This window comes from Schistocerca cancellata, chromosome 4, assembly GCF_023864275.1.
Source record: "Schistocerca cancellata isolate TAMUIC-IGC-003103 chromosome 4, iqSchCanc2.1, whole genome shotgun sequence".
NCBI lineage: Eukaryota > Metazoa > Arthropoda > Insecta > Orthoptera > Acrididae > Schistocerca > Schistocerca cancellata.
The window spans coordinates 364,681,953-364,707,437 of NC_064629.1; the positions used below are offsets into that span (position 1 = coordinate 364,681,953).

The 25,485-nt window shown below is 37.9% G+C and overlaps 1 protein-coding gene across 6 annotated transcripts in view; it reads left to right on the forward strand.

Annotated features, from left to right (window-relative positions):
• LOC126184650 (Bardet-Biedl syndrome 2 protein homolog) overlaps positions 1–25,485 on the forward strand; it is a 183,716-nt gene that overhangs the window by 91,302 nt on the left and 66,929 nt on the right. For all 6 annotated transcript variants that reach the window (XR_007536856.1, XR_007536857.1, XM_049927126.1 and 3 more), the window contains 3 exons: positions 2,907–3,089; positions 14,909–15,131; positions 16,484–16,692. Coding sequence is in view for 4 of the 6 variants with exons in the window: in XM_049927126.1 (XP_049783083.1) it covers positions 2,907–3,089; positions 14,909–15,131; positions 16,484–16,692 (615 nt within the window). In the remaining 2 variants the exon portion in view is untranslated. The remainder of the gene's footprint in view (positions 1–2,906; positions 3,090–14,908; positions 15,132–16,483; positions 16,693–25,485) is intronic.

Below are 25,485 nucleotides of genomic sequence, written 5' to 3' on the forward strand. Positions count from 1 at the left end.
CTGTCTGCTGTTTTGGGACACATCTCATGCACAGTTTCTGACCCCACGTTTCTGTGAGTGTCTCTTATAAGAGAGTTCTGGAGAATTGTGGAAACATCACAGAAATTTCATCCTCTGCCAATTGGTGATCTTCGTGAACAGTTTTCTCATTTATTTGCACCAACTTAATCAGTCAAAATAGGTCTTCCACTCCTCTGTTTGTCATGAACATTTTTCCTGCATCCACCAAACTCCCTACACCACGTAAACATACTCATTCTGTTCATAACACCTTCATCATAAACCATCTTGATTGGTGAAAAAATTTTGGTAGGTGTTATTCCTTTTGCAAATTGGAAGCGAATCACAGCATGTGGACCACATGTGGTGGGATTTCTTGTCAACACCTTTCACACATCTGGACACTACAATGAGAGTTCATGTAATACTATGTTCATATGATTCTCACTGTGGTCAGGGAATCCCCCTATAGTGCTCAGTGTTGCCAACCCTTAAAAAACTGCAGCTTGTTATGATCATAGTACACTTACTTCCTAAATATGCCTTGTACACAGTGACCGCACATTGTAGCTGTTCACTTTGTATAACTTACTACATGATTTTTACAATTTAGCAGCTAACTGCAGACTGACATACTTCACTACAAATTAATGCATACTCATCCATGATTCACCAGGAAGTTTACATTTAAATGGCTAACCATGGATTGACTGACTGAACCCAGCCAGTGACACAGATATGTTCACAGTTTAGCTGTTAGGTGCTGATTGACTGAAGCGTTATCCTGCACACTTACTTACAGATGCATGTAAGGCTAAAATAAAAAAATTTGTTATATTTGCAATATTAACATAAAAGAGCAATATCACACAAAATAATAACAACCAAACGAGTAAGTCTGTGTAACTCTAACCTATATTGAAAAAAAAGAAGAAAAAAAAAAAAAGATACTATTTTATGTCAATAATTTCTACTTTCACAGGAATTACCAAAACTGGGCAAAAGGTGATAAAAACTGAGATTTTCCAAATTAAATCTTTAGCAAACTAAGAATATCTTGTAGTAGCTATGAAACTATTGTTCAGAATTTTGGAAATAACCATCTATGTCAGTAAAACACTATTCCAGAACCTGTTGCCAGTTGCAGTGTATAGGCAACAAAAATGAGATTTTCAGTAATTCACATTAATTTCGACCAAATTTTAAAAAATAAATCTGCCATAATAATCAGCTCATTAAGAGGTATAATTTTATCTTAAAAGTTTGACACAAATATTATAGTTAGAATCTGTGTGTTTGTCATGATGCAGCATAACTGACGTTGCGCAAATACACGGACATCATTCATCCAGTATTTGAGAATAAGAGCACTTAGTGACTTCCAAAAAAGATTAGACATAATTTCAAACCGTTTTGAAATTTTTTCTCACCAACACCCCCATAAAAATGATGAAAGGAAAAAAGTTTATCACTTATTACATTTTCATGCTCAGACTTCAGCATCACACACAACATTTTAATTTCTTACTTCTTTACGACTACCTCTATTCACCATGCGATACGCAGACAATATACCACTGAACAAACCTTCAAAATTATATGATTTTATGGCGCACAGTTCAGGAGATATGACATTGTACATATTGAAAAATGTGAGAAACTAGCTTTTGCTTAAAATAGAGCACAAATTACCCAGTTTATATTTATCCATTGTTTCATAATGAGAGCACTAGTGACTGCCAACAAATTTCAAGCACTGTTTCAAACCTTTCTTAAATTTTTTCCTCACTTACATGTATAAATACAAACATTTCTCACATTAACTCATCTGTAAAGTAATCAGACATTTGAAGCTGTTTTATAAATGGAAAGTAAGTTCTTTATGGAATTTGGGGTTTACTGGTTATTTAAGATTCGGACCTTCTGGAACATGAGAACTTTGATTAAGAATGATTTTTGAAATAGGAAATTTTCGGAAAAAGTAAAATTTTTATGGCAAAGAGGAGAATGAGGGCTTTTAAGTGAGCTGTGTCAGTTTATAAACAAACAGCTATTTTCTCAGTAAAATATTCAGTTTCAGATTTTCATTACAAATCTTCAATTATAGATATTTTACAGATCTTCAGTTATAGATATTTCATTATAAAAATTATTTCCAAGTAAGCTAACTATAAGTGATTGAGAAATTGCGCAGTGAATAATAAGTCTCACTGAAACAGGGCACGAATAAGAAATTATATATTCTATATAACTGACCTTTGAGTGTTCTCAATGAAACCGGATTAAATAAAGAAATAAAATAAAATAAAATACTGATGTAATGAGTGGTAGAAGAACAAATGCGATGGTTCCACCATGCTCTGTTACAAAGAAATTAAGTGATTGGTAGAACATTATGACCATTGTTCACAGATATTTGGTGACTGTGTTGAAAAATAATCATTTGTCTGCGTCACTTTGAGGTGTAGTGCAGCATTCAATAAAACATATTAGTCTTGCCATAATAATGCCTAACTTACTTTGTGAAGTCTTCTCATATCAGCTGGAGAAAATCTACAACACTTCATTTATAATAGTTTCTTTTAATGTAATGTATTGTCATACTTACTTTCACAGTGTCGTTCTTAATAGTTGCGGAGCAGTCAGTCAATTTCATGTAGAGTGCACAGCAGCCAGAAGTCACTTTGGCCATAGGGACACTATTTGCAGCACATGAAAGCAACTCACTGCTCTGCAGCTTCAATGAACATGAAGCTCTTCAATTAAGAATGAAACTGGTGACCAATGGAGATTAATAAGTCAATAATAGATTGCATTAAGAGACATTATTAAATTTATCAATGATGAATATCTGTCAGTAAGAATCTGCTCAGTTGTAGTATTCGTGGAGCATTGTTTTGTTACAGTTAATTGTTGGCTCTCGAGATTTTGATATCCGTGTCTTCAAGGAGGACAATATAATAAGTGAACATGCAGAACTTGAAGCAGTAACTGTGCTGACCCCTCTTAATGGAAGTGGATTTGGCTATGGATTGGGTAATGGCACTGTTGGTGTATATCAGAAACTTCAGAGGGTTTGGAGAGTTAAGGTAATAACTTTTGCAATGCAATTTAAATCACTTATGTACATGTTTGTGTTTAACTATAAGCTTCTTATTCTTTTTTATGGAATTTATAATTAAAATTTTCTTAATTGTGAATATTGTTTCTGATTTGTTCTTTCATTAATTCATTTTGGATTTATATGTAGTTATGGAAATAAAAAGATGGCTTACAAAGTTAAGTATGAAAAGACTGGGGAAATTTTATCCTGATGTGGAACATGTAAGTGCAGTTATGGGACCACAAGGAGAAAGTTAGAAAAGGAAGCATGGGGCAGAATGTGGACGATCCAGATTGGAAGAAAGAGATAAAGAAGTAAGGGAAGGTAACAATAGATGAACTAATAATGGAGTAGAAAATACTCAGGGAAGGTGAAACTAGACTGGGGGAGGAGAGTAGAAAGGGGCAGAAAGTGGAGGAAGGGGAAGAGGTGTTGGAAGCAAGTGGAGAACAGTGGCCAGCAGAGACTTGAGGCCAGAGGGAATATGGGAATGAAGAATATGTTGCAGTTAAAGTACCTTACTCTGAGAAGTTAAGAAAAGCTTGTCTTGTGAGGGAGGATTCGAGTGGTGCGAGTTATGAAGGAGCCACAGAAGTCGACCACATTATTGTGTGTTATGTGCTTCACAATTGGATGCTCAGTTAGTAGGAACAGGAAAAAATCTTTTTATTTTATGGCTAATTTCAGTGTTATTTTTTTGCCAAGTTTAGTTTTTTTTCCAAGTTCAGTGCTTTTTTTTTTGCCAAGTTCAATGTTAATTTTTTTGCCTGGTTTGGTACTATTTCTTTACCAATTTCAGTGCAATTTTTTGTCAATTTTGGTGCTATTTTGTTATGCAGGAAATGAACTATCATTTTAATATGATACATGAACCTCATCAGTCTTGATGAAAAAAGATGGCAAAATGCAGTTTCAACATTCAGTAACTATCAGTTTTACAAATATTGGTAAACAGTCACCCTCAGATGTATAACATTTTTTATAGGGGAAAATGACCAATTTCAGGAGATTTCTTAAAAATTGCAGATATTACATTATTTCGCTTAAAACCATCAATTTCACGTTATTTTTTCATGTTATCGTTTTCGTGAAATTTTATCGTCATTGTTGTTTAGATCTTGACCCCAGTTTGGCAGTTGTGATACATCCAGGGTGGTGGTATGCTTTTGGTCACATTCTTGAACAATGCTGAGCAGTGACTGCAACAAAATTTATAGATGATGTAGCTGCTTTCACAAATGCTCCTATCATTGTTGAGGTTGGAAATGCCAATGGTAGATTTGGATTATGAGATGGAGGGAAGTTGCGAGTAGGATATACCTCTTGCCAGGAAACAGTTTGAGGCAGTCGAAACCCCTGCTGAGAATGTGATTCAATTGATCAAGCTAGTGTAGTATTGAGTAACAACAGGTGTGTTGCTTTGTAGCTGACCATCAGGTGTGCAAGGACTGTTGTACGAGGCTTGGGACAGCTCTTCCTGAGCAAAATGGAACAAGTTTGTTAGGCTATTTTCATTCTGTGAACTCCTCAGAAAGGATGAGATCCTGCAACACATCCTTTGTTCCTGCAACCCCCTTGCCTCAATCTCCACTGGTCCCTGTCCTCTACCTGCCTCCAGCAACTCTCTTCTGTTGCCACCCAGTCCAGTCACCTACTCAAACACCAGCCTCACAATCACAGAACTACTACTCCACTCCACACTAGCTTTGCCATTGTAGTTTTTCCTTATCCCTTTCTCTCTTTCTCCTACTCTGGAATCTCCACCTGCCTCAACTACTACTTATAATAGCTGAAAATATTAATCTTGATAATACATTAGAGCCAATGGAGTGCCATAACTGAAGGACACCACCACCACGTATGTGCCACAGCTGCAAGCCTTGTAGTCTTACTCATGGGTAGGACATAAGGAGCAACATGGCAATGCATCACTTCAATTTTTTCTTGGTACTATAACTGTTACTGTTGATGTGATTACACTTGGATTCTCCCATGATAACCTTTTACTACGACGACGATGACTACTACTACTGATTTTTCTTCAGGTCATGAGTTGGGCAGTGTCATTAGTGTGTCATACTATTCCAAATACTATATGTTGACCTCTGTAAGTTCTAATCTTGTACTACTGTGTTCACAATACAGTACTAGTGTTCTGTAAATGCTTACCTACGAGAGACAAAACTTGACAATGTGTTGGTGTCTACTTTTCACCCTAGTGGCTGTAACTTGTAATGGATCTGGTACTCCTTTAGCAACAGGAAAATCACTACCATCCATAACTGATGCTGCAACAGCAACACATGACACAGCAGGAGAAGCACAAGGCTCTATGAGAAACACTTTATCAGTAGGAAACTGAACAGCTGAATTCCCTGCTGAACTAGTTCCTACAGCATCATCAATGGACATCAATGTCTTTGCAGTTTCACGGCAACCATTGTGCTTCCTCACTTGCACTTTGCAGTTGACCATTCATTGTGGGATTAAGGGTGCATAGTGTACCAAAATCATTTTCACTCTTTCTAATCTATCTGTGGATGGTACAAGAGAGAAGATTATTGATGCCCATCTGTATCAGCCCAAATTTCTATAATTTCACCAATGTTGTCATTGTGTGAGATATATGATGAGCACGGGACATGAGGATGAAGTATAGGCTCAAAATAGTTGTTAATTATTAAAATAAATTTACAGCAGTTTTGATAAAGTTACAGGAATGAATGATAAACTACGCAACTAATTATTAACCCATAAACACAAGTCACTATGATCAAAGACAGTAAACAAATAGCACTCTTTTTGGTCACACGAACATGACAATGACCTTGTTCTGTGCCCATTTTTTGTGTGATGGAGCACATATCTTTTCTCTGGTGGAGGTGGAATATACAAGAATACAACAATATTTGTTTGCGTCAAACGAATGTATGTTTTTCATATGAACTGTAGACTACAGCATCCAACTTTTCCCAGGTGCGACTCTTCCTGCAATGGGGTGTCTTTGCAATTGTGTACACTGCATCACATAATTTTCATCTTACACCCTTCACAATCTCTCAAAAAACAGCTTCGTTAGAAGTCATCTCATTCCAACAATTGGTCATACTCAGTGACAGCTAGCCATACACGCCTGTACACCTCAGCACGAGAGAATGAGTCAATGAGGAAAGCGCAACTGCAGCACCACTGTTCTCAGGCTCGTCAGACTTCAGTGGGGAGGAAGGTAGCTTGTATAGCACTGATGTAACAGTCGCATCTTGGTTTCTGATGTATGCAACCCTCAACATCAGTCTCATACTCAATTCGTTTCTAATTTCTAGTAGTTACATGCAGGCCATTTACAGATGACTGATTATAACAGTGACTTTGTGTGTGTGTGTGTGTGTGTGTGTGTGTGTGTGTGTGTGTGAGTGCGCGCGCGCGCGGGCGGGGGGGGGGGGGGGGGGGGGGGGGGACGAACGGGAACGGGGGGCACCTGGCCCCCAGACATTGGTTGGGAGGTGGAAGGGTTATGAGTGCACACACTTTTGTTAGGTCAGGAAAGAATGAATATAACATGACTGACAACGACCACTGAGAACTAGGATAGCAGAAATACTAGGTATGGGGGTGAACTTAAGCTTTTAATTACATATGTGCCGATATTGGGATCCTCACTATTAATGACTGAAAGAGTTTGTCATTTTTGGGTAACTATTCAAAAAGTAGGTGTGATAAGTAAGAAAATTTCAACCATGTGTCTGGAAATCACTTGTTACCAAATATCTAGGAGTGATAAAATAGTAAAACGTTAAAAACTATTAGCCTAATTGGCTGCCTTTATGACTGTGAAAAATGTGTAATGAAGGAGACATACAAAAGCAAAATGATGATTATGGAAATGAGTTAATTGAAGTCAGTTAATCTAATCTTCAGCATTTTTCTGTAGCACCACATAACTAAAACTTCTATTCTCTTCTTATCTTCACTGTTTACCAACGACATTTTGCTTCCACATAAGGCTATACTCCAAGTAAATACCTCCAAAAATACCTCTTGACACTTAAATTTGCAATACATATTGATATTTTCCTTACTATTGCAAGTCTAAATTTAATGTCCTCTTTATTTCTGTCATCAGTTATTTTGCTGCCTGAATATCAAAACTAGCCTAGTTTTAGTCTCTCATTTCCTAATCTTAATTCACTCAGCAACACCTAATTTAATTAGAATACACTCATTTACCCTTGTTATACTTGTGTCGAAGTTCATTTTATGATCTCTTCACAAGACACTATGGATTCCATTCAGCTGATCTTCCAAGCTCCTTTGCCATTGATCACAGATCTACCAAGTCATTGATAAACATTAATTTTGTTAAATTTCTTTGTGCCTGAACGTGAATTTATTTTCCAGTTTCCCCTTATCTGGCTTTATTGCTTGATCTATGTACAGATTGAATAACACAGGTGACAGGCTAAGCGCTGTCTCTGGCCCCCCTCAACTTCAGCAACACTGTCCTTTCATGTCTCCCTTCTCTGACAACTGCTGTTGGTTTCTTTACAAGTTACAGATAACATTTGGCTTCCTGTGTTTTACCTCTGCTGGCTTCATAATTTCAAAAAAGTATATTGTAGTAACCTGCCCAGGTAGATGTGCATGTTAGCATGCCACTTTAGGGAATCAACCGGGCAGATTAATTGAAGAGGGCTGGTGTGCTGGCCAGCCTGGATGTGTTTTGTAAGTAGTTTACCACATATGATGAGGTGAATACTAGGCAGGTACCCAAGCCTGGCAATTTGCTAAGCATGACAAAATGTCCACACACTTTCCCAAGGATAACATTACACACATGGGGTACATACATTCCCTCTGTGGGAAAGGAGGGAGGGAGGGATGTCATGGGATGACAATAGGAAGGGCACCCAGTCTCATGTTAAGTTAATCATGCCAAATCCAATATGAAACATGCCAACCACACCTTGTAGTCATCATCAGAAGCTGTTACTAAATCTATAAATTCTGCAAAATACTAACGCGAATTCTCTACAGACGAATGGAAAAACTGGTAGAAGCCGACCTCGGGGAAGATCAGTTTGGATTCCGTAGAAATGTTGGAACACGTGAGGCAATACTAACCCTACGACTTATCTTAGAAGAAAGATTAAGGAAAGGCAAACCTACGTTTCTAGCACTTGTAGACTTAGAGATAGCTTTTGACAATGTTGACTGGAATACTCTCTTTCAAATTCTGAAGGTGGCAGGGGTAAAATATAGGGAGCAAAAGGCTATTTACAATTTGTACAGAAACCAGATGACAGTTATAAGAGTCGAGGGACATGAAAGAGAAGCAGTGGTTGGGAAGGGAGTGAGACAGGGTTGTAGCCTTTCCCCGGTGTTATTCAATCTGTATATTGAGCAAGCAGTAAAGGAAACGAAAGAAAAGTTCGGAGTAGGTATTAAAATCCATGGAGAAGAAATAAAAACTTTGAGGTTTGCCGATGACGTAATTCTGTCAGAGACTGCAAAGGACTTTGAAGAGCAGTTGAACGGAATGGACTGTGTCTTGAAAGGAGGGTATAAGATGAACATCAACAAAAGCAAAACGAGGATAATGGAATGTAGTCGAATTAAGTCGGGTGATGTTGCAGGAATTAGATTAGGAAATGAGACACTTAAAGTAGTAAAGGAGTTTTGCTATTTGGGGAGCAAAATAACTGATGATGGTCGAAGTAGAGAGGATATAAAATGTAGACTGGCAATGGCAAGGAAAGCATTTCTGAAGAAGAGAGATTTGTTAACATCGAGTATTGCTTTAAGTGTCAGGAAGTCACTTCTGAAAATATTTGTATGGAGTGTAGCCATGTATGGAAGTGAAACATGGACGATAAATAGTTTGGACAAGAAGAGAATAGAAGCTTTTGAAATGTGGTGCTACAGAAGAATGCTGAAGATTAGATGGGTAGATCACATAACTAATGAGGAGGTTCTGAATAGAACTGGGGAGAAGAGGAGTTTGTGGCATAACTTGACTAGAAGAAGGGATCGGTTGGTAGGACATGTTCTGAGGCATCAAGGGATCACCAATTTAGTACTGGAGGGCAGCATGGAGGGTAAAAATCATAGAGGGAGATCAAGAGATGAATACACTAAGCAGATTCAGAAGGATATAGGCTGCATTAGGTACTGGGAGATGAAGAGGCTTGCACAGGATAGAGTTGGATGGAGAGCTGCATCAAACCAGTGTCAGGACTGAAGACCACAACAACAACAACAACAACAACAACAAATGCTGTACATATAGATTTTTCATTTGTATGGTCAGTATCACCCGACATATTTTTCCATTTCTCTAGATCACAAATTTATCTTCCATAGTAAGTTTTTATTATCCTGAAGATCATTCATGTTACTATTTTGTAACTATGACTTACTAAACTGGTGGTTTGATAATACTCTAACCTTTCAGCACGTGCCTTGTGTTTCAGCTGTCCAGAATACCAGGTGGAGCAGTTTTATCACAGTTGTTTCTCCCATGATTCTTAGTAATTCCCTTCTTTTAACTTTAGGTCTTTCGGTACTTTGCCAAATTCTTCTCATAACATTGCATCCCAGATCTCTTTTTCATCCACTTCCTTTTCCTTTCTGATAATGTTGTCTACAAGGTTTGGTCCTTTGTGTAGCAGTTCTAAATATTCCTTACATCTTTCAATCATCCCTTCACAAGTTAGTGCAGGCTTGTCATCTGAGATCCTGATATTGATGCAGCTGCTTCTCTTTTCTCCAAAGGTTTATTTTTGATGTTCCACTACATGGCACCTATGTTTTCCTCATTCATGTATGCTTCTACAGCTCCGCATTTTTCTTCTGGCCATTCCTGCTTCACTTTTTTTTTAACTTCAGTCTTTGCACTTCTGTATTCATTTCATTTTGCCTGCATCATTTGCGCATTTTCGTATTTTTTCCTACCATCAATTACATACAATATCATGTGCATTATCAGTGTGTTACTATTGGACCTTGATTTTTTCCCCAGACTGTTCCTCTGCTATATTCACTATTTTCCTCTCTTTGCTATCACTTCATCTTCTGTTACATTTCTTTTGTCTACTTCAGACGGTCATTACCATAGGCTCTCTTTGAAATGCTGGCTGGAGTGGTTCAAATGGCTCTGAGCACTATGGGACTTAACTGCTGTGGTCATCAGTCCCCTAGAACTTAGAACTACTTAAACCTAACTAACCTAAGGACATCACACACATCCATGCCCAAGGCAGGAGTCGAACCTGCGACCATAGCGGCCGCGCAGTTCCAGACTGTAGCGTCTAGAACCGCTCGGCCAATCCGGCCAGCTGGCTGGAGTGGCCAAGTGGTTCTAGGCGCTTCAGTCTGGAACTGCGCGGCCGCTATGGTCGCAGGTTCGAATCCTGCCTTGGGCATGGATGTATGTGATGTCCTTAGGTTAGTTAGGTTTAAGTAGTTCTAAGTTCTAGGGGACTGATGACCTCAGATGTTAAATCCCATAGTGCTCAGAGCCATTTGAACCATTTCTCTTTGAAATTCTCGAAACTTTCTGGTTGATTCAACATATTTAGGTGCTCTTTCCTTAATATCCAACCATCCTGCAATTTATTCAACTTTAATCTGCATTACATAACTAATAACTTATGGCCAGAGTCCCCATGCGCTCCTGGAAATTTTTTGCAATACAGAATCATGCTTTTATATCTGTCTTATGATTATGTATTGTATGTTTAACTGTCTCTACCATGTACAATAACTTCTTCCATGATTCCTAAAGCATGTATTAGCAGTGAATAAATTGTATTCTGCAGCCTCCTACTGAACACCTTCCCATTTCATTCCATTCTGTCAGTCCATGTCCAACTATTTTTTCTACATCTACATCTACGTGATTACTCTGCTGTTTACAATAAAGTGCCTGACAGAGGGTTCAGTGAACCACCTTCAAGCTCTCTCTGTACTGTTCCACTCTCGAACATCACGCGGGAAAAACGAGCACTTAAATTTTTCTGTGCGAGCCCCGATTTCTCTTATTTTATCATGATGATAATTTCTGCCTGTGTAGGTGGGTGCCAACAGAATGTTTTCGCAATCGGAGGTGAAAACTGATGATCGAAATTTAATGAGAAAATCCTGTCGCAATGAAAAACGCCTTTGTTTTAATGATTGCCACTCCAATTCGCATATCATGTCTGTGACACTATCTCCCCTATTTCGTGATAATACAAAATGAGCTGCCCTCCTTTGTACTTTTTCGAAGTCATCTGTCAGCCCCACCTCATGCGGATCCCACACCACACAGCAATACTCCAGAATAGGGCGGACAAGCATGGTGTAAGCAGTCTCTTTAGTAGACCTGTTGCACCTTCTAAGTGTTCTGCCAGTGAATCACAGTTTTTGGTTTGCTCTACCCACAATATTATCTATGTGATTGTTCCAATTTAGGTTATTTGTAATTGTAATCCCCAAGTATTAAGTTGAGTTTAGAGCCTTCAGATTTGTGTGACTTATCGCGTAATCAAAATTTAGCTGATTTCTTTTAGTACTCATGTGAATAACTTCACACTTTTCCTTATTCAGGGTCAATTGCCACTTTTCACACCATACAGATATCTTATCTAAATCATTTTGCAAGTTGTTTTCCTCATCTGATGACTTTACAAGATGGTAAATGACAGCATCATCTGCAAAAAGTCTAAGACGGCTAGTCAGATTGTCTCCTATGTCGTTAATATAGATCAGGAACAATAGAGGGCCTATAACACTTCCTTGGGGAACACCGGATATTACTTCTGTTTTACTCGATGACTTTCCATCTGTTACTACGAACTGTGACCTTTCTGACAGGAAATAACGAATCCAGTCGCACAACTGAGGCGATACTCCGTAGGCATGCAGTTTGGTTAGAAGACGCTTGTGAGGAACGGTGTCGAAAGCCTTCTGGAAATCTAAAAATATGGAATCAATTTGACATCCCCTGTCGATAGCACTTATTACTTCATGAGTATAGAGAGCTAGTTGTGTTTCACAAGAATGATATTTTCTGAAACCATGCTGACTATGTTTCAATAAATCGTTTTCTTCGAGGTACTTCATAATGTTCGAATACAATATATGTTCCAAAACCCTACTGCAAATCGACGTTAGTGATATAGGCCTGTAATTCCTATTTGATTTTCTGCTCTTGAACCCCGGTCATGCATCATAGCTAATTTTTCATTTTCCATAATTTAATATATTTATCTGATTTGGTTCAGTTTCTTCACTATCTTCAGATCCAGTTGGCAAGCATACTGTAGTTACCTGAGTATAAGAAGGCACTTTGAGGAAAATGTTATTTCTAATATATTTTGATTAATCAAAATTACAGACTGTTTTATTTATATAAAAAGTAATCATTATACATGTTCTAAACTTATGCCATGTCTACATTTTGATAATACAGTGAGAAATAAAATATGCAAAAAAGAATAGTTTACATTGATTTATATCATCATGATCATCACCACCACTGTACTTGGGATGATAGTTTCACTAGCCAATGAAAAGTGAGAAAAGAGGCAATTTATTTCTATATATGAGCAACAATGAAATGGTTATCACATTTATGTGGCTGTTACAATTTCCAAAGTTGTGGTTATAGCGGGACCTGAGAACACAGCTGTTTTTGAATACGTAATGGATTTCACATCCATATTGATGTGAGAATGTGACAGTATTCCTTTGTCTTTTGCTTCCAAACATGTCGTCTACTTATTTCTCTCTCATTGGCTGTGTAGAACTAGCAGCTGACACACCCCCTTTTGTTCCATCATACCTCACAGCAAGCTTTGACAACATTGCTGCATGAAACACATGTGACACTGGCCTCTATGTAGACTTTTACTGTCTCCTGCATAAATGTATGCTGTTGTTGAATATTTGTCCAATTTTAAAGTTACTTTGATACTGCCTACAAATGGGTTAAGGCAACTGCATTTTAAATGTGACAGGTGTTCATAAAAAGACAAGGTACGCACTTAACATACCTGGTTGGTAGCACAATGAGGTTTGCTGTCCTCTTGCCATCCTCCCCCCCCCCCCCCCCCCCCCCCCCACACACACACACACACATCCTAGTCCACAGCCAGGCTGATATCACTGTTCTCCTATGAACTCTTCCAAATTCTTCAGAATCAACCTGCATCTGACCTCAATGGCCAAAGCTTCATCATTAAATGTAAGATGACCCTTATATTAATATGTTACACAACACAAAAATATTGATCCCAGCAGCAATAGTTTAATCTTTGAATATAAGATGACCCTGTATTTTTCGAATGACAAATATGGGAAAAGAACAATTTCTTACAATTATATTGCTGTTGTGGGTTGTGGCTCTGTGTATATTTTGGTTATGAAATCCATTCACTGCACTATTCACAGTACTTAACCTGCATTATTAGACCTACTCCTGCATAACATCTGTTTGATTCAATCTTAATAATCCTGTATTTTCTGACCAAATATCTTGTTCTCACTACCACCACTCTTCATTAATTCCCTCTGTATCTAACTTCCACATATATATTTCTGTTTCAAGTTCTCTGAGCTTCCTACACGATTAAGGGAATCTATCAGTCCAATGCTAGATTTGATTTTATGACCGCATCCTCCTTACTAGTCACCACTCATGATCCAAGTGGTGAACTATTTTATCTCCAGAATATTTTACCTGGTACAGCTTTGGGAAAAATATTGATTGTAGTTCACTCATGTTTCCAGCTGTGCTGCAGTGTCAACATAAAATGACCCTGTTGGTTGTTGCTACAAGGCCAAATCAGTCATTCAGACTGTTGCTCCTGTAAGTACCGAAAAGGCTGTTACCGCCTCTTTGGGAATCATATGTTATGTGGCCTCTTGACAAATACCCTTCTGATGTGGTTGCACATATCATACTCCACAACAGTGCGGTCCACACTTGGTGGGGTATGGGAAGGGGCAAGGCACCTATTATTTGTTTTTATTTTATTTTATTTTTAATTGACATTTGAAATGTGACATATCTTCTCAAAGACCTCATGGAGTCTTTACTACTACTTCCTTAGTAATTTGAAATTGCGGCTAGGAAATTACTGGGATTACTCTGTTTTGACTGTACCTGGGTTCTTGTAGATTGTCGCTATTTCAAGGAAAACAATCAGTATCATTATTCAGTCACGACTATTCAGAAAGTATAAGAAAGTCTTGTATTGTACTCATTGTGGTGTTCAGTTGCTGCCAGTTAGGGAGTTCAATTGGAAGCATTTATTGCAACAATGTTTGTAGTTTCAAAATAAGTAAGACCCTTCAGCAGTTGAATGTAACACTTGATTTGTCTCCTTTGGTGGCTATGGATTTTAATTTGCTCAATAAATTTAGAAATAAAATAAATTTACTTCAAGTTAAAAGACAGCCATTATATAAAAAAAAGTTGTTTCTTGGTGGAAGGAAGGAAAATTGAATGCCTTCAACATATTCAAAACTGGTATGACCAGGGATTTAGAATCCACTCTTTCCAAATGTGACTCCATTGCCTTAATCACTTTACAGTGTGATTCCATTGCAAGTCCAATGCCTTATCCACTGCGCTTTCTTGATCTGTCCTTTACAAGGCAGTATATCTTTGAGTGTTCACTAATTGATGTACTTTTTCAGACTGTCATTATGCCTTTATAAACATCATGTTTTCTTTACTGTAGTTGTGCATTTGTATTTCAATAATATTTGTTTTGATGGAAATGCTGTTAGAATATTGATAACAAAGTATGTTTTTCACAGTCAAAAAGTCGTGCTGTTATCATCTATAGCTTTGATGTGGACGGTGATGGTATGGAAGAACTGATAACTGGTTGGACAAATGGGAAGGTGGATGCCAGAAATAGCAGAACAGGTGAAGTCATCTTCAAGGATACATTGCCTCATTCTATAGCAGGGATTGTAGAAGGCGATTATCGACTTGTTGGAAAGAATGACCTCCTTGTTTGCACCGTTGAGGGAGAAGGTAAGAGCTTTCAGTCAACCATTTTAATTCTGAATTTGTATGCCTAATTTTAGTTACTTGTGTAATACGAATGTAGTCAACCTTTTTTATCTGCCGTGTACTTTTGCATCTCTGAACACAGTAAAATCTTCTAACTGCCCTCTAGTTCCACCATAATTATGATTTATAAAGTAGGGAAGTAAATTTTCCTTGTAAAATTTATAAAGCAGAGTTACACCAAGTTAAAGCAAGTAATAATAATTATTTAGCAAATACATTGTCAAAATTTTATGAAAACCCAGTGAAAATGTTTTTAAGATACTTAGTGCCTGCTGCCGTCTATGAAAACTGTAACATCCACTAGTGGGTGGTATGGACCAGGTTGACTCTCACTGATGTAATATTTCCTGTACCTTTGGACAAAAATATCGGGCTACGTTATGTCAAGGTATCACTAAGGTGAGGGAGGGAGAGAATTGTTTCTTTTAAAAGAAATTTGATTCACGTTAAGGCCCACAGCCCCACATTTCCTCTGGATTTGCATTCTTCAGGAGTATAGTGTGTAGAGTGGAGAGAGAGAGAGAGAGAGAGAGAGAGAGAGAGAGAGAGAGAGAGAGAGAGAGAGAGAGTTGTTTCAACCTGTACATCATCAGCAAAAAGCTTGTTTCATTAGAGGTAAAGAAAATGCAATTTATCATGATCTGAATTCTAAATTTGAGTGCTGCAAAACTATAGATATGCACAAATTTTGAAGTTGGTTTGCTTCCGAGGCACATATACTCACCTTTGTTTCTATTGAAATAATTAATCAGCAAACAAGCTACCTGTTCTTTATGCCAATAGAACAATGCAGATTGGCCTTTTCTGTGGCATCTGTGTGCAGATTTCATCCAAATTGTGAATATCTTGGAACTTCCTGGCAGATTAAAACTGTGTGCCAGATGGGGACTCAAACCCAGTACCTTGCTTTCACAGGCAGTGTTCCTACAAACTGATCTGCATTGTAAGTGAGAGGTACTGGGAGAAAACAAAGCCGCGAGGGCAAGTTGACAGTCATGCCTGAATAGCTCATTTGGTAAGAGTATTGCCCACAAAAGGTGAGGTTATAGGTTTGAGTTTCAATTTGACACACCACTTTAATCTAACAGGAAGTTTCAAAAACCAAGCACACACTCAGCTATAAGGTGAAAAATTCATTCTGGTATTAATATCTTGATCTAACACTTTGCTGATGCTTTGCAAAATGTAATTGATTGTGTACTGTTAGAGATAAGATTCATCAGGTAGGTGTATATTTCAAAATTGCATCTGATAAAATTTATCATATATTAATTATTGTTATATGATGAATCTTAAGTATTTTTCTTATTCAGTGAGGGGCTACAAACAGGCAAAAATGATGGGAACAAGACCTGATGTGAATGTGGAACAGGAGACAGTCAGGGAATTGTTATCAAGGAAGCAGGCATTGCTTACAGAGCTTCGTATGTATGAAAGTAATGCACAGCTCTCTGGCATTGCACATAGTGATTATGCTGAAAGTATTGCTCAACAATTGCAGCAGCAAGCTGGTGTAATACCTGTGAGTGTTTTACTATAATATTTACATTTGAAAATGCAGATATTTCTTTGATTGTTTCATTATTAAAGTACTTCCTTTATTCTTGTTCACATAGGTATCTTCTTTCATCAATGATTTTTTTGGTTTTTTTTTCTCTGCAAATGAGAACAGCTACAGTATTTATTGTTGTGCTTATTGTTAGAGATGACATTTTGAGAAACAAAAAGATTACCATGAATATAGCAATTAGTCTGAATTGGGCAATCCCTGTAGAGTTGACAGAAAACATGCCACAATTACTCAGTAGTTCAAACTCCACCTCGCAAGCTTAGTTATCCAGAAGATGGTAAACCCTAACAGAAGCATAATTTCAACTAAAGGTCAGTGTCACTGTGAATATGGCTTTAACCAATCAGAAACAGTAACTTTAAGCTGTTCATTTCCATATTTTCGGAGCCCTGAAGAAAGACATTCATGGCCGTTGATTTGCTTCGGAGTATGGGTGCATGCCTGAGTGGACGTATAGGTGCAAGCCTGGGTACAATAATGGTTCTGTAGGCAACCACAAACATTTTTCCATGAAGGTAGTGACCACTTTGTCTCACAGTGTGATAAATTTATTAACATTGTGGCAATAACTTTTGAAATAATAAACCAGATGGAACTTTGGGACACAGTGTTCACCGAAAGCCGACACATACAGATTGGTATCTGCAACCTAAGAGTTTTCAACCACCACACCAACGTAGTGGCGTCCTTAGGACTTTGGTACGGAGAGCATATGCCTTTTCCGACGCAGACAGCTTAACCCAAGAACTTGAGCATTTGATGACTGTTTTTAAGGAAAATGGATATACCGAGAAACAGATTCGTCGGGCTATGGAATTTGGACCATCTCCGGAGGCGTACGAAGAGGAACATAGGTCTGTGGCCTTTCTTCCTTATGCTGGAGGCTTATCATTTAAGATTGGACGAATTTTAAGGAATTTTATCATTAAGAGTGTGTTCCGTCCACCTTCTAAGATTAGGGCTCTTCTCGGCTCTGTGAAGGATGATTTGGGACTTAGGAAACGCAGAGTGTATAAAATCCCGTGTCAATGTGGGAAAGCTTACGTTGGCCGTTCTATTCGCACAGTGCATGACAGGTGTGTGGAACATCGCCGTCACACGAGGCTACAACAGCCGGAAAAATCGGCCGTAGCAGAACACTGCCTAAATGAGGGACACAAAATGAAATTTGAGGAAACTGTTGTGATTGCCAACATTTCCAGTTTTTGGGATAGTGTCTATAAAGAGGCGATTGAAATTAGGTTGGCTGATAATTTAATCAACAGAAACAATGGGTTTCCTCTTAGCAAAACGTGGAATCCCGTATTATCTCGCATCAAAACTGAACGTTCTTCGGTTCGGCATGGATTGCGATATATCACTGCCAGCAATGTTTCACCAAGGGCGGCGCCACCTCCCTGTTTTGTAAGGCAGAAACCGTGATGGGCGGCGCATGCGCCGTGTACTGAACGGTGGCCTATATAGGACGTCGAATTGCAATCTTGCGTCAGTTCTCAGCGGGACTCATCAGCAGAAGCAGCATTTCCTGAAGATGGCGAACAGTTGGATCACCGAAATATCGAGTCAAGTTGATTTTAGGATCCGGCAGCAAACCCGAAAAGACTTTCAATAAACAGTTTACTTACCTTTTTTCCATCTGTCTCATTTTCATTTAGTTCATGTGAAATTTTATAAGAATACTTTGAGAAAAAAGTAACACTTCAGCAAGTATTACATGAACACCTTACAATAATAAGATAAGCAGTCCTTAAACAGTTGCAAACCTCTTTAATAAGTTAGCAAATGCTGCCATCAACTGCTATGGGCGCAGCAGACGATAGCCGTCAATGCATAGATAAAGCCGCCACAGTTAGTGTTTTGTTTGATTTGTTACTGATTTTGCTCATCTGATGCAAATATCTTGAAATATTCATTGCCCAGATGGCAACATGTTTAAGGTTTAAAGCTATACTGAACATTGTGTATAACCAATCGCCAGTGATGTAGAAGTCGTAGGATACTCTTAGCAGTGCCAGTTGTGTTGACAGTTCGAGCGGCGCGGTCTATTGCCCAACGAATTTGTAGCAGTTCTGAAGTGAAGACTGTGAAGTGTTTCATTCAGTTTATAAATCAAGATGATCTCACTAGGGCTTAAGTGGGAAGTGCAGTAGGTGGTATAGCACTTACCAGCCCCATCAGTCAAACAAATCAGTAACAGATTGCACTGTATGTGCTTGAGCATTGTCCTGCAAAACAATGGTCAGGTCCTGCAGAAAGTGTCATCACTTCTGTCTCTAAGCTGGCCGTAGGTTGTGTTCCGAAAATGAACAGCATAGAGACAGAAGTGATGACACTTTCTGCAGGACATGACCATCATTTTGCAGGATAATGCTCAAGCACATACAGCGCAAGCTGTTACTGATTTGTTTGACTGATGGGCTGCTAAGTGCTATACCACACCTACTGCATTCCCCTGACTTATGCCCTCATGAGTTCAACTTAATTTCTAAACTGAAGGAACCACTTCACAGCATTTGCTTCAGAACTGCTACAAATTCGTTGGGCAACAGACTGTGCCGCTCGAACTGTCAACACATTACTGCTATGAGTATCCTACGTCTTCCAATCGCTGGCAACAGGTTATACACAATGCTGGTGATTACTTTGAAGTCAGTAAAACTTTGAAACACGTATCTATTTTGTACGAGCTGTTAATAAATAGTTACCACTATTAAAGTTCCAACCCTTGTACATATGTAGCCTTGATGTTGAGAAACTCAAGCAACACTGATATTGCTGTTGGGGAAGTTGTGTATAGTTTTAGAATTTGCAAGGACAAATCAGTTAGTGATCTTACCGTTAACGATAAAGGAAGTGCTACCAGATGCCAATATCAGACTTCATACGCTTTTAGTGAGTACCTTTCTTCTGTTGGAAAAACCATCAATGACTTCTTCAACAATATAAAGTATAGATATACGAGCATTCCAGGAAAAGAAGACTTTCACTTGGCCCCAACGTCACTGAGATAAAATACATAGTCAGTTCACTAAAAAATTAAAAATTAGTAGTCTATGATAAGCTGTTTATCAGCACATTAAATAGGTGCATAGACAACATGTCTGATGCCATGGTCACAACAGCAAATAATTTAATTGCATAAAGTAGTTTCCAAGACAGTCGAAAAATAGCATAAGTTGCCATGATTTACAAGAAATGTGATAAATGTGACACTATGACATCATCTCAATCTCACCTACATCTTCTAAAGTGATTGAGAAAGTTATTTACACTAGACTAATGACATTCTTGAGTCAACACAATCTAATATTTGAAAATCAGTATGGCTTTATAAAAAAATAAGTCAACTTCAGCAGATGCAGGACACTTAAGATGAAATAATAATGCAATATGGAACAAGCAATTTGTTACTGAAGTGTTCCTCGATAAAAAAATTATGATAATTTCAGTATATTACCAGACAAGATATGGGACTTAAGTGTTAATGGAACTGGCTATGAATTGGTATAATTGTTTATGAGCGACAAGAAAAAAAATGTATGCTGCTTAAAATGAACAGTGGGTCATTCAAATAAAAAATTTACCAATGTCAAATACAGAGTGACTCAAGTTTCTATTTTGGGTTCCCTCCTCTTCATCATTGACAATAATAATATAAAGTACTGTTCTCCTAACTCTAAAAAATACACTGTATGTAGATGATACATCTATTGTGTAAAAATACAATGCCTATGGCAATCTAGTAGTACAGCATAAGAATGTTACAAATGAAATAGTCCAGTGTTTCAGTTAAAGCCACCTAAATGTTAGTGTTACAGTGAGTGAAATTATGGAATTTACACAAAAAAAATTGGAGTTTGGTTTCATAGGAAATGATACTGTAAAAATGAAAAAAAACTGGATAAGATTCTTTGGGATTACAGTCTGGGATAATCTTTAAATGCAATGCAAACTAATTCATTATGCTATAAGCTATCTAAAAACATAGCAAAGTCAGAAGATATATTTGTGCTAAAAATTGCATATCATTTATTGTTCTAAACCAACTTGAACTATGGAGTAGAAGTATGGGCAAAACAATAAAAACAAATACATCACACACATTGCAGAAAATAGCTACCAAAATTATTTGTAGTATGAAACCGAGAACTTTTTCAAAATTAGGCATGTTTACCATTATAAGTGTATACATTATAAAACTAATATTGCTTGTGAAAACAATGAAACCAAATTTAACCTGTGACCTTCACCAAAATACTACTGGAAAGAAACACCAAGTAAATAGCTATAGATCAGCAGTATATGAAAAAAAGCATGTCATGCTGGGCTGAAGCTAGACAATGCCCTTCCTAAAAATTTAACAGCCTTTCCTACTGCCACATTAAAAGACAAAAATAAACTGCCATTCATTTGTTTAAAGATTTGTTTATTTGATCCATATGATCTGTATTAGCAGTGTGTGCTACAGATGCTGGACAAAATGTTAAAATTTACAATGGGTATATTACAGTTTACAATCAAGTGCAACAGGTTTGTATAAGGTTTGCTTCACTCAATAGTGCATCCACTGCACTTAATCATAACAAGAGAATTTCTATTCTAGTTAGTCTTTTATAGAGACATGCAGTGATACAGCAAACAGGCTTCTACATCTACACATATGCATATGCTCTGCAGTTTGCACTCAAATGCCTGGCAGACAGTTCATCAAACCACTTTCAGATGATTCCTCTACTGTTTTACTCCTGAACAGTGCACTGGAAAAACAAACACCTACATTCTCCATACAAGCACTGAAATCTCTTATTACATTCATCATTTCTGCCTATATTGGTGGACATCAATACAATGTTTTCACATTTGGAAGAAAAAACTGATGATTGAAATTTTGTGAAAAGGTCCCAGCACAATAAAAAAGTCTTTGTTTTATTGATTGACACCCCAAACTGCGTATTATATCTGTGACACTCTCTAACCTATTTCGTGATAATACAAAATGAATTACCCTTCTTTGAACTTTTCTGATGCTCTCCATCAATCCTGTTTGGTGAGGATCCTATACTTTGCAACAATGCTCCAGAAGCTGATGGACATGTAGGATAGACAGTCTCTTTAGTGTATCTGTTGCAACTTCTAAGTGTCCTGCCAGTAAAATGAAGTCTTTGGTTCACTTTCCTCACAACATTTTCTATGTGATAATTCAAATTTAATTTGTTCATAACTGTAATGTCTAGGTATTTAATTGAACTTACAGCCTTTAGATTTGTATGATTTATCAGGTAACTGAAATTTTATGAATTCCTATTAGTAGTCATGTGGACGAACTCTCACTTTTCATTATTTAGAGTCAATTGCCACTTTTTGCACCACACAGATATCTTGTCTAAATCATTTTGCAATTGGTTTTCACCTCCTGATGACTTCACTAAATAGTAAACAGCATCACAGTTTTACAAAATTGTTTATTGTCTTCAACAGACTTTATATGTACTTCTAGGGAGCTTTTTCAGCAACTTTTTCAGCAACTTATATAGAATGCTCTCTTTTGACAAAGCTGTACAGGTTTGAATTTATTATAGTGTAATATTTGTGGAATTTACTGTTTTTGTTAGGTCAGCATTTTCTTGGCACTGTGTGGTTTTCAGGAATTTTGCAGTTCAAGTAAGTATAAGCCATGCAGTGCTAGGATCCCCAGCTTTCTGCAAACAAGATTACAAGACTCACTAGTTTTGCTACTGCTAATGATCCTCACGGCTCTCTTCTCGATTCTGAAAGTGTGAAGGAGAGTTGGAAAATTACTCCAGAATATCACACCATATCATAAGTTTGCCTTTTACTTTTTTTTGGGTAGTACATGCTTGTAGTGCACTCTGTGCATGGCAACCAGTACTTATTTCAATGTTTACCTGATCAATATGTTTATTCAATTTAAGATTATCTTGTAACCACAGATCCAGGAATTTCAATTCAGTGTTACTTTCTACTAGTTAGTTATTTATTGTTACAAGTGGTTGAGACAGGTTTGCGTTTTGTGTGGTGCAGAAGTTCATGGAAACATTCTTTTTAGTGTTGATAGTCTGTTATTTATAGCCCACTTGCTGAGTTGTTCAGCAACCAAGTTCACAGGTTCACTGGTTCCTGTGCTGCCACTGAGTTGTCCCCTTTGATGAGTACTGTTGTGCCATGAGCATCTACACTCAGGCTTAGTCATTGATATACAGGAGTAATTGCAGAAGTCCCAGGACTGAACCCTGAGGAACACCTTTCTTGACACTCTTACTTCCAGATAGAATTTCAGTTACTAAATTCAGTTCCTTGTCTGTGTACATCATACTGGCCTTCTGTAAGTGACTGCTTAGGAATGATGCAATCCATTTGTTTGTCAGTCCTCTGATATGATACTGCAGTTTTTATCAGTAATATTTTACGATCCCATTGGGTCAATAGCCTTTTACAGATCTAGAAATATACCTCTAGTGCACTGTTTTGCTTCCAAAATATTTGCCATTTTATTAACGTCACAATGTACAGTAATTTTTATAGATTTGCTGTATCTAAACCCAAGGTGAGATACACTCAGTATACCATTTTTGTCAATGAAACCCTTCACTATGTTTTTTATTCCAAACGCTTTAGAAAAAGAGGAGAAATTGTGACAGACTAATAATTGTTCATTTCTTTATCTTATAATTAACTCACATACTGAAGAATGTCCTATATGATGTCCTGAAATCTTTTTTGTTCTACAGGCTGTATTGACTGTTCAATGCTGAATAAATTTTATTATTGTTGTTGTTATTTTATTTTTGTTGTTATGCTTCCAAACACATTGTAAAGAATTAATCAGCTGATTCTAAGTAATACGGAAAGACTTTATTTTTACTGACAAAAACAGTCTTAATGACAATTTATTTATTATGGTGACCGGTTTCGACCACGACTATGGTCATCTTCAGACCAATGAGTAAGAACCTCCTTCTGATGGTAATTCTGTAGTGATTTACCACCAGAAGGAGGTTGTTACTCATTGGTCTGAAAATGACCACAGTAGTGGTCGAAACCAGTCACCGCAATAAATAAATTGTGATCAAAACTGTTTTTGATAGTAAATATTTGTAACACATTGATCACTGTCCACTCCCACAATGTATTCAAAATTAATTAAAGACTTAATTGATTAACAGTATTCAAAAGCAACTGGTATTGGTGAGGTACAATCGTCAAAAGTCTGAGGCACCCACTGAAATGCTAGCAAGTGAGAATACGAACAAGTATGGGGTACCCCAGGTCTCAGTTATGGGATCCTCACCTGTTTCTCCCATGCAATAATGATCCGAGTCTAATTGTGGAGACACCTAAAACTATCTTATTTGCAGATGATACAACAGCTCAAGGAGCAAGAATTGTGGGGAGTTACAGAAATCTGTGAACTTGTGTCACGAAGCAAATCAATAATGAGTCTATCATACTGATTTTCTATTATCATCAAAATAGAGATCCCCTTAAACTTACTGTTTAAATTAATAATTAAACTTTGTTAAATAGCACAGAAACAAAATTCCTAGGCACATGGCTGCAAGATGATTTAAAATGGATTAAGCATATTGGGTACATTAGTGGTACCTTCGGTAGAGATGTCTTGGGAGCTCTGAACCTTGCACCAGTATGGAAATAATTATGAATCCTTACTATGCCTACAACTAGGTCTACCTACATTATGATATACTATTCAAGGCCAACTCTTAAGTATCACTCAGCACTTTGAGGATGCAGAAGATGGACTTTAAAATCACAAATGGAAGTAAAAGAAGACAATCATGCAAATCTGCTTTAACAGCATCTAATGCACTTTTTCTGGTATGTATTTGTAATATAATAATAATAATAATAATAATAATAATATGAACATGAACAAGGGGGTAATACAATTTCAGGAAATCAAAAAAGATATTATTCTCAATATCATAGATAGGAATACTGAATTTGTAAAATATAGTTTCGAGTTTAAAAATAAATTTTACATTTTAATACACATTATTTTTGTTAACATGAGAAAGTGTAATTCTTTTTATCATAATTATATACACTCCTGGAAATGGAAAAAAGAACACATTGACACCGGTGTGTCAGACCCACCATACTTGCTCCAGACACTGCGAGAGGGCTGTACAAGCAATGATCACACGCACGGCACAGCGGACACACCAGGAACCGCGGTGTTGGCCGTCGAATGGCGCTAGCTGCGCAGCATTTGTGCACCGCCGCCGTCAGTGTCAGCCAGTTTGCCGTGGCATACGGAGCTCCATCACAGTCTTTAACACTGGTAGCATGCCGCGACAGCGTGGACGTGAACCGTATGTGCAGTTGACGGACTTTGAGCGAGGGCGTATAGTGGGCATGCGGGAGGCCGGGTGGACGTACCGCCGAATTGCTCAACACGTGGGGCGTGAGGTCTCCACAGTACATCGATGTTGTCGCCAGTGGTCGGCGGAAGGTGCACGTGCCCGTCGACCTGGGACCGGACCGCAGCGACGCACGGATGCTCGCCAAGACCGTAGGATCCTACGCAGTGCCGTAGGGGACCGCACCGCCACTTCCCAGCAAATTAGGGACACTGTTGCTCCTGGGGTATTGGCGAGGACCATTCGCAACCGTCTCCATGAAGCTGGGCTACGGTCCCGCACACCGTTAGGCCGTCTTCCGCTCACGCCCCAACATCGTGCAGCCCGCCTCCAGTGGTGTCGC